This window comes from Microtus oregoni, unplaced genomic scaffold (assembly GCF_018167655.1).
Source record: "Microtus oregoni isolate MIOR12 unplaced genomic scaffold, Mior012 000001F_ref0000356, whole genome shotgun sequence".
NCBI lineage: Eukaryota > Metazoa > Chordata > Mammalia > Rodentia > Cricetidae > Microtus > Microtus oregoni.
This window is the reverse complement of record NW_024543060.1, coordinates 88,806,548-88,817,150: the sequence shown is the minus strand read 5'-3', so window position 1 is coordinate 88,817,150 and position 10,603 is coordinate 88,806,548. Positions and strand designations below refer to the sequence as shown.

General features: G+C 44.3%; 1 protein-coding gene across 5 annotated transcripts in view; it reads right to left on the bottom strand.

The window, feature by feature from the left end:
• Nucleotides 1-3,003: 3,003 nt before the first annotated feature.
• Nucleotides 3,004-10,603, bottom strand: part of Scyl2 (SCY1 like pseudokinase 2) — a 47,495-nt gene continuing 39,895 nt past the window's right edge. For 3 of the 5 annotated variants that reach the window (XM_041672329.1, XM_041672353.1, XM_041672337.1), the window contains 4 exons: nt 9,456-9,522; nt 9,253-9,348; nt 6,243-6,362; nt 3,004-5,379 (listed from right to left, as the gene is read on the bottom strand). In XM_041672329.1, coding sequence (XP_041528263.1) covers nt 4,738-5,379; nt 6,243-6,362; nt 9,253-9,348; nt 9,456-9,522 — 925 coding nt within the window. In that variant the 3' untranslated portion in view covers nt 3,004-4,737. The remainder of the gene's footprint in view (nt 5,380-6,242; nt 6,363-9,252; nt 9,349-9,455; nt 9,523-10,603) is intronic. The other 2 variants (XM_041672346.1, XM_041672362.1) reach the window with 1 other exon arrangement.

Sequence of the window (10,603 nt, the reverse complement as noted above, 5' to 3'; positions counted from 1 at the left end):
GCTAGAGCTAGAAAACATTTCTAGGAACCAGCAAGCACCATTTAGGGAAATGGCTGCTCTCGCTGTACTCTCTCCTCCCAAGGTTTACCAGCTTTAATCCCATGACATTTGGGTGCTGCCAGCACCACTGGGTCCCCCAGTCCACGGGTCACTGACATTTGAGCCTGTGTGGGTCTCAGTCATCTTCCTCGCCCCAGTCTTCCACCGCAGTTTTCCAGCATGCGTGCTCGCTACATAAATCAGTCTCAACTAAAGCGTGTGCAGAATTCACAAAAGAAAAGAACATAGTGTCCACCCCCAATCTGACCTCGTAAAGCCATGCAAGTCTTGGGCCTTCTGTTTCCACATTCCCTCAGAGAAAAGGAGACGGAGCAGAACTCCATTTGTTTCCAATCAATTTGTGAAACCCTTCTAGGGTTTTCCTAACTATAAAATAAGGTGTACTATGCTTACTAAAGACATTTTCTCCAACTTTTGTTCTGTGTGTTTTACGTAGAGGTTGCAGTAGAAAACGTGTTCTAGCCAGTGCGGTGGTGCATACTGCCGTTATGTCTTGCAGGAGGCTGAGGCAGGAGCTGGAGTCTGATGTTGACCTGGCTATACTGTGAGCTCATGCATCTAAAACCAAGGTCTTACTCCATGTTTCTAGCTTGAAAGACATGGCAGTCCTAGGCAACTTGGATTGTTACAGATCCATTTGTCCTAAAATATTGCAAGAGTAGTAAGTCACAAATCTACCACGAGGAACGGGAAGGAAGAATCAGCCGCGGCTGGGTCAAGAGACATTGTATAGATGTCTGAACTCATCAAAGAAAAGAGGGTACTTTTAAAGAACAAGCAAGTGTCTGGCATTTGATCCCAGCCCTCAGGAAGCAGAGGTAGGTTGGCCTACTAATTCAAGGCCAACCAGGAATAGTGAGACTCAGTTATAAAGCAAATAATCCTAAACAATGGGGGGGGAGGGGCAAATCAACTGAACAGACACTTCTCAAGTAAGACAAGAAATATGGAGTCAGAATTTAACACGGCAAGGTTTGCCCGGGTTAACCTGATACGTCCTGTGTTTGCTACCAGATCTTTTCACACATACACACACGCATCCTATACGATCTGAAAGTACACAAGAAAACATATGATAAACAATCTATTTCTGTTTATATATCCTATGCATAGCTCATTTTCAATTTTGAGGGGAACCCTCCCCCAAAATCAATTTACTGCAACTGTTGCCTACAGATGCCCACCAACTTCCTATTTTAAGACAAGAGATATGAAACGCTTTGCTTCTGAAATGGACTTCAGAATGTCCACCAGTTTAAAACTGGATTCACAAAGAAACACATTAGCCTAAACACAGGGCAATTTCCTAACAGCAGATGCGAGGAAACCAACTCAATTGGCAGAGATGACATAAACCCCCATTGACAACATGGGGGAACTAGAGGGACAATTCTCAATAATTTTTTTTCAAGACAGGCTCTCTTGCAGCTCTGGCCTTGAACTCTTGCAGCTGAGGATAACCACAAAGTTCTAATCCTCCTGCCTCCAATCCAGGTTTATATAATAATGGAGATAAAACCCGGGGCTTTGTGTATATTAAGTAAATACTCTGTCAACTGAGCCCCAACCCAAACAGCAACTTTTAAAAATAATTTTTAATGTTTCTGGGGGACACACCTGCACTGGTAGGTATAGATAGGAACAGAAGAGGGGCAATTGTAAGTATCATCTTCAGGGGCATCAGCCACCTCCTTTGAGACAGGACTTCTCACGGGCCTAGCATTCCAATTAGGGTGGGCTGACTGGCCAGCAAGCCCCAGGGGTCCTCCTGGTCCCACCTCCTCACTACTGCCATGACAACACGGACCAAGATACCTGGGATTGTCCGTGCATTCTGGGGATCTAATGCCGACCCTCACACTTTCAAGGCGAGCTCTTCACTGGTAGAGCAACACTCCCATCCCAATAACCAGCATTCTGACTAGCAAATATTAATTACGGATAGCAGGTTTCATAGTGACTTTCCATTCGCATACATAATGTAGCTCAGTCATATTTACCCCCTCATTACCTTCTCTCGCTCACCCCACTCCTAATGCCCTTCCTTTGTCCAAATACCCCTTTTCTTGGACCACACCCGTGTGTTTATTTCATTAGACTTATTTACAGGAATGTGGGACTTTGTACCGGCTACCCCACCATAAAGTTCCTTCCCTATTAACTAATGCAAAGTCTCTCTCCCTCACTGGTTATGCCTAAGTCCTCAGGGAGGGGTGGCAATAAACACTTGTAAGCTACTTAAGAATTAGATATTGGGCTTTTCAAGTAGTCCATTGGCATATCTGAAGCTTAAGCTATATATAGATGGGTATAGCATTTCCTTCTAATGAGGAATTCAACACTAATATCAAGTTACTTTATAAAGAGGGCTGGGGAGATGACTCAGCGGTTAAGAGTGACTCTAAGTGGTTGTTTCTCCCGAGAAACTGAGTTCGAATCCCAGCCATATGGTGGCATAAACATCCTAACTCCAGGCCCGGAATATCTGTAGCAGCTAGAATGAATATGGCAGCCGTAAGTTCCCATATTTGAACGCTTGGTCCCCAATTGATGGAACTGTTTGGGAAGGATTAGGAGGTGTGGCCTTGTTGGAGGGGGTATGTCACTGGGGTGTGGGCTCTGAGAGTTCACTTTTTAATTCCGTGTGTGTGCTCACTCTCTTTCCCTTCCACTACCCGTCTCTGCCTCAAGCTTGTGGATCAGGACGTAAGCTCTCAGATACTGCTCCAGCACCATGCTCCCCCATCATGATGGGGGACTGTGAGCCCGCAAGAAATGATTCCTTTTCTAAGTTTGCCACGGTCAAATAACTGAAGCAGGGTCCAGTGCCCTCTTCTGGCCTTTACAGGCATTGCACGCACATGGTGTGTCTACACCCATGCAGGCAAACCACCCCCAACACATAAAAATTAAAAAGAACTTCTCAATAAACAGCTACTGAACTGTTACAAAGAAATGTTCTTCAACAATTTTATTCCATATAAAACATTTCCCAAAAGAAATATTACTACTGTGTTTATAAACAAGTCTGGTGAAGTTGTAAATGTACTTGACAAAAATGCCTTTTCATTTCTTGAATGAAATTCTTTTGATGTCATGCTACACAAGTGCCAGGTGTGAACACTGACTTGCATTTTTTTTTTAAGTGTGCTTTTAACTGGATGCTATCAGCACTGGTAATGGCATGAAATAGTACCTTGTAATAAGTGCTGTATATGTATACACGTCTGGGGCGATGTGTGTGTGTGTTTATATATGTCTATGTATATACATATATATATATATTATATTTTCAATGAACATTCAGTCATTTAATAAACTTAGTATCAGCACACTAAACTTTATATGATTTATTTTAAATGATTGCTGGTTCCAGATACTTAAAAACCACAAACTGTATGGCAGCAACTATATCACATACACAGTTTTTTAAGAGTTCTTTAGTTATCACATAACAGTGGGATATGAGTTTTAAAAATACAAATGATGTTTGTAGCATAAGGCTCTGTGGTAGAATCAGCAGATTAAAGACAAACACCAGGGAAGCCTTCTGGAGGGTGAGACGAGCCCTACTGGAACTACTTCCCTCCTAACAGTGACAGCTTCACAGACACTAAATGTCCAAACAAAGATTCTGGAACTCCTAGAACAGAACTGAGTTTCAGTAGTGGGTACCTAATGGGGGCTGGACTTCATGGCAAGCTCACATTCAATCTGTTGGTGTCCAACGGCTCACTCATTTATACGGGTTATTACAGTTGAAACAACATGGCAGAAATCTCAAAAGTTTACTCATTAAATATAGTTTAATTATTTTTTTTTTTACAAATCTCCTTTTGAAAATGTAATTCATATGTGCTGCAACTTCAGAAGTTTGAATTCAAACTCAAGTACGAAGGCAGTGGCGGGGAAGCTGGGTCCAGGGGCTCTGTCTGGTTTCTGTACAATGGCTCTCCTGTAGTACAACAGGAAAAAGGTGATCCTAAAGATATTCAAGTAAAGGCAGAAATACATTGCTATTTGAGGCAGATCATGCTAAAATATAATTCACAATGATTAGTTTGCATTTAAGATGGTTAATAATGCTTTAAACCAGTGAAATTAACGTAAATTAAGATTTGCAGCATTTTTACTGTCTTTTGCACGACGCGTAAGTTCCTTTGAAAACTAAGACTGGAAGAAGCAAAGGACCCGATGCTTCCCCTTCATGTTACCATCTCCTGTCACACAGGGCAAACAAACCGACACAGAACCCAGACTCTTCCCACTGGTGAGGACAAGAGAATGCAAAGGTGGGAGAACAGGTGAGTGCCCAGCTACCATCAACACAAGGCTTTAATAACATGAAGATTTACAAGCCAAAATAAACATCTGATTTAAAAACTGTTATTCAAGATAACTCAGTTGTCCTTTCGCACTTTGAGACTAGTAAGGACTGGATCTTTAAAAACCTGAAGAGGAGGTTTTGTAGAGGAGAAAATCCTCAACGCTTTAAAAAATTGAACTGGTTAGGATCCACACAACTCCTGCGCTGGCTGGCATGGAAGCAGGTGTTCTCCATCACAGAAACAAGCCACTGCCCCCAGGAGCAGTTTCTTCAAGCCAGCTGCACGCCGATCTAAGTCTGCTCACCCATGACTGAACTGCAGCGACCTCCGAGGAGCAGCACGGGACACCTCACCCGAAAAGATCTTTCAGATCGTTGCTAGCTGAACTGCTACTGGTCATGGTAGCTGGTGGCTGTGCGAAGTTCTGCGGGTTAAAGAAAGGGTTGCCCTGCATACCAAAGGCAGCCTGTCCCATCACATTCGCCTGTACGCCCATGGCTGCGCTGCCCATACCTGAGGAACCCTGAGGAGGGACAAACTGATTCAGCCACTGATTTGGTCTCTGCTGGGATAGCTGGTTCATGCTAACTTTGGGTTTCTGAGGGCCAAACAGGTTATTAAGGGCCGACATATCGGCCGGTCTCTGCTGAGCCTTCACAGCAGCGGGAGGAACACTCAAAGGGCTGTAGCTTGACAGCGTGGGAGCTGCTCCCAGAGTCATCGTGGTCACTCCAGCGGTGCTCGAACCGCTGAAGTAGTTCTGGTTCGGGTTGACCGGCATGCTGAATCCTGAAGTCTGAAAGCCCATGTTGGCATTCAGGCCATTTGTCAAATTTCTCTTTGAATTATCAATTGGTGTAGAAAACATCATGTTGAGGCCCGTGGAAGGAACAGACGTGAAGGTACTTGAAGCGGAAAGCTTAGGAGTGCTAACGGAAAGGCTGGTCAAGGAGGTGATGTTATCCATCAATGTATCTGTCAGGTCCTTAGTCTGAAAAAGAGGAGCAAATGACTGTCCAATTAGTAAGCATGGACAGACTTTGATAAAGCACAATGCCAGTCAGGCCAGGGATCTCCACCCAGTCGATTAGCTATGGCCTGCAGCCACACAGTGACAGCTAATGTGAGTACAGCTCCTGGCAGCGAACACTGGCAATCATTTGACGGCAGTTATGGGAAATCTAAACTACAGGGAAGTGAGATGCTCCCGAGGCAGAACTGTGTCATAAACAGGATAATTTTATATTTTTTATTTTGAATTTCACCAACATTTTTAGGAATTTAACTCCTCTATTCTGTAAGAAGCTAACAGTTATTCTCGACTATGCCCCTTAGCCCACAACATTTTCTTCCTGAGGAAGAGCCGTGGTGACTGAATACCAGGAAGCAGTGAGCTGAACACCGCTGAGCTGCACCAGCGAGCCTGCACTCTGCAAGCAGGGGCCGCCCAGGGCAGCAGTGCCAGCAGGCAGACAGCACCAGTGTCTGGAACAGTGCCCAGAATGCAGAGGGAATCAATATGCTCAGGCGATGTAGGTGCCTCTTCTAAACCCAAGCTACAAAGTCAGATAGAATGGCAAAGTCAGAAACAGCAGCTCCTTCCAGCTGAGAAACACTTAAGGGTGTGAAGAGAATATTCCTGATAATGGCACTATTAATCCACGCCTTTCTTACGTTTCCTCTTTGGGTAAACACTGCACATGGGGCAGGGTGCTCAGGAGCTGCTGGACAGCCTAAGTTGCACCTTTAAGTCACTGCTTTGTCATGTTAGTCTCTAAACGCCTCTGCCCGAGCACTAGCTGCTTACCACGCTGCTCCTTACCACCGAGGACGCTTGATGCAAAAGAAACGCACCTGTTTGCTGGGCGCGATGGGAGTGTGGACTTGGGGCTTCAAAGGCTGCTGGCTTTTCAGCTTCTGTGCCTGCTCCTGTTCCTTTGCTAATTTCTGTTTTTCTTCAAGTGTAAGCGATGCCTTAAAGCAAAACAAAACAAAAGAAAACTCACCCACAACTTTATTCTCCACCTGTAGAGTGATGTTTCTTTTCTGGTAAGGTGTGAGCACACTTGGCAATGCTTCACTACGTCAGGGGCAAGCAAGCGATCCGGCGCTGGTGACTCAGGTGAAATCTCACCCAAAGTTCATTAGAACTACCTGGTTCTTTAAGAGTAACTGATTTTATTCTTGCTCAAATTTAAATCTCAGTCTAAAAAGCTTATGAGTCAGACATAATGGCAAAGACCTGTGATCCAGGCATTTGAAAGTCTGAGACAGGAGGACCAGAAATTTAGTGACTGCCTGGGTTACAGTGAGTCCGAGGCCAGTCAGTACAACTCACAGAGACTGTAGCTCAGAACACAACTAAAGAGGAGCTAGAGCCCAGTGTGCTAGTGCACGCCTTTAATCCCAGCACTCAGGAGGCAGAGGGTGTCTGTGAGCTCAAGGCCAGCCTGCTCCACAGAGTGAGCTCTAGAATACTCATGGACGGCCTCACAGAGAAACCCTGTCTCAAAAAACAAAACGAAACAAAACAAAAAACAGGAGCTACAGGGATGACTAATGGCAGACTTGAGTTTAGGCTCCAGAACCAAGTAAAGCTAGACACAGCACACCTGTGATCCCAGCCTGGCTCCACAGCTGTGAACAAAAAGGCAAGCACTGGCACCTGAGTTACCCTGACCGCCACATACACACAACAGGTGCGTGCTTGTGAGCACACACATGCACACACACAGGAAAGGCAGCAGGTGAGAAGGCTCAGCAGATAAAGGAGCCTGCCACCCGGTCACATGACCTAGGTTCAATCCCTGGGTCTTCCCTGCTGGAAAGGCAACAAATGACTCTCCTCCTTTTTCTCAGACCATCACACAATGCCCTGGCGGGCACGCATGCATACATACAACCACATACAAAAATAAGAAAATAAATAAATCTAATAAATTTAAGTAAAACGTGGCCTGGGATTGGAGTTCAGTGCTACAGTATTTGCCAAGAATTTCCATGGCCCTCAGTTCAATCTCAAGACCACAAAATGTATAAGAAAAGGCCAAGGAAGAACTGAACAAACATTCCTTTACTGTGGGTGCTGCATAGGGCTGTGTCTGTCTCTGCATTCATCTAGTTTGCTAAACAGCAAGCTCACAAGACTTTCAGTTTTGTGAGCCCCTGTGTTGTCATTAGCTCTATACACAGATAATCGTATTTTGTAAATAAATATAAAAATGGACGACGCCACAGTAGTAAGAAATTTATTTTGACTTATTGGATAGAAACCAAAATTTCAATAGGAAGTATTATCTTAAGGTTTACTATTCAAAATCATAAGGACAGGAAATCTTTAAAAAGGAAACAGAACAAAACCTATACTCAGATTTTAGGTCCTTGTAAAGTAAAATTGCATCTAATTGAAATCTTTAAAATAGCATTCCCCATTAATAAGGTATATCAACATTATATATTCTTAATAAAATAAATCAAGATGGGTCCCACATCATATTTTTAGTATTCTTGCCAAAACTGTGTAACCTGGGCTGGGGAAGTGGCTGAGCAGGTGTGGGCACTTGCCATCAAGTCCGACAACTGATACTGATCCCAAGACTCACACTCGGTAAAAAGTAAAAAAGTTGTCCTCTGACCTCCAGTGCACGCTCACATATGCACACACAGAGTAAGAGAATAGGTAAAATAAACATATAACTTTAGCCTACTTATGAGGAAACATCAGCCAGTTCCAATCTGAGCATCATGTTCCCCAACAACTGACAAGGTAATCTATGCGTACGTCAGGGTAAGAGGGATGTGGAGGCTCAGGCCTGTAACTCCTGCAGAAAGGTGAAGGCAGAAGACCAGAAGGTCCAGACTAGCTCCTGGCTATATAGCAAGTTCAAGTCTAGCCTGAGCAAGATCAAAAACAAAAAAAATCAACCTGAGTGAATATCTGAGGCCATAAAAGTTAGGTATCGCCATGGAATAAAAACCAAAGAAAGTCAAGGCTGCTGGTTTAACAAAGAACATCTAACAACTCAGCATGCAAACTGACAGGAATGTAGTAAGAAGAGAATTCAGACGCTGAAAAGCTGGGACCGGAGAGCGGGCTCAGTGGCTAGAACGGTGCACCTGCTCTTCCAGCGGGCCGGAGTTCACTCCCACACCTGTATCAGGCAGCTCACAGCTCCCTACAACTCAAGCATGGGAGGATCTGACGCCCTCTCCTGGCCTCTGTGGGCACCTGCACTCATGTGTACAGCCCTCTCTAACCACAAACACACACAGTTGAAAAAATAAAAGAGCCAGCCATGGTGGCACAAACCTTTAAACCCTGCACTCAGAAGGAAGAGGCAGGAGGATATCTGCGAGTTTGAGATCAGCTTGGTCTATGGAGCGAGTTCCAGGACAACTATGGCTATTGCACAGAGAAACCCTGTCTCAAAGATAGATAGATAGATAGATAGATAGATAGATAGATAGATAGATAGATAGAGATAGGTAGATATAGACTGGTAGGTATGTAGAAAGAAAATAGGTAGGTAGATAGATAGGTAGGTAGGTAGGTGGATGGGAAAAAGTAAAAAATAAATTTTAATTGCTGACAAGTGGCAATTCCTAAGTAGACAGGCAGCATAACTGCAAGTGCTGGCATCACACAGGCAGAGCTAAGCAATGGAGACAAGGCACCATGGGTGTGGGGGGGATAACAAAGGAACCCAAAACATTTTATGCACACTCCTTCCCAACACAGTGCACAGACAGCTAGAGACGACTCCTTGTTAAGAGGCTACACATATTCCCAGGATTCCCAGCAAATATATGTGGTTTATGGAAGTCTCACAACAGAAATGCTTTCTTTTAAGGTCGAGAAACTTACCCTTTTCTGCTTATTCTGCAGCCCATCTTCTTTATTTTCGGATTCACCCCCAGTTAGAAGGTCTGTTCCAGTGTTGTTGAAGACCTTGTCAATCTGCTGAGATACAAGTTCAACACTTGAAGATACCCCAATAAAAACGCCCTTTTGTCCCTTAAGTAAGGCCAACTCTCAGGCATCTTCTGTGAAAATGGGTGTCTTCTTACCTGACTTCCGGCATGTGTAACACCTGTCTCCTCGGAAGCATTCATTTGATTTCCAATCTCCAAAGACCTACAAGATGGGCAGAATTATGGAAAGGTAGTTAAATGAAACAAACTTCATTCCTTAGCTCGGATTTTCCCACTGTTATCTGCGGTTAGTCTGTCTGCCCAAATGATTATGATGATGACATCTGGGCCACAAAAGTCTGATGACCAGAATTCAACCCCCCGAACCCATGTGACAACATCAGATGTCGGGGCACGCATCCGTAAGTCTAGAAACCCTATAGCAAGACATGGGGCAAAGAGCAGAGAATCAACTGGAAGCTCCAGAGCCAGCTACCAGCTCTCCTGTAGTGCACAGCACAGCAGAAAGAGAGCCCCTCCTGAAAGCTGCCATCTGAGCAGTGGCTGTATGCATCTGCACTCATGCACACCACACTCACACTCATATTCCCTCTCTCAAAATAAACTATTGGAAAATATCTCTGCTTTTTTTTTTTTTTTAAATTCAACATTTAGGATTTGGGGCAAGAGGCTGGAGAAATGACTCAGTAGTTAAGAGCACTTGCTGCTCTTCCAGATAGGCTTCCGTCCACCCACATCAGGTGACTTCCACACACCTGTAACTCCAGGTTCAGAGCTATCCAATGCCCTAGACTACAAGGCCACACACACACATGCACACACATGCGCGCATGTGCACACACACACACACACACTAGATAAATACACCATGGGGAAAATATTTAGATCAAGGATATGGCTCAGCAGGTAAAAGTACTTGTATGTGCCAAGCCTGCCAAGTGGAGCTCAACTCTTCTGACCCCACACATGCCATGCATGCATGGCTCATGTGCCTCACATACACATTAACGAATAAACACCAAAATGTTTGGGTAGAGGCTCCTGCCCTAACCCCCTCCTCTGGAGTCCCCTCAGTCCAGACTGCACCCTCAAAAAGTCCACAATCAGTGGCTCCATCCCCCAGGACATTAAAAGCCTCCACCTTGTGGGTTCCCCTAGTGGTCTCCTAAACTTCACTTGGGGCAATCCTGATATAGATATGAATAATTTGCATTGGTATGGATCTTGGTTTATTGATATAAATTTAAAGTCAATTTTGTGACATTTATATGTATTTCTGATCC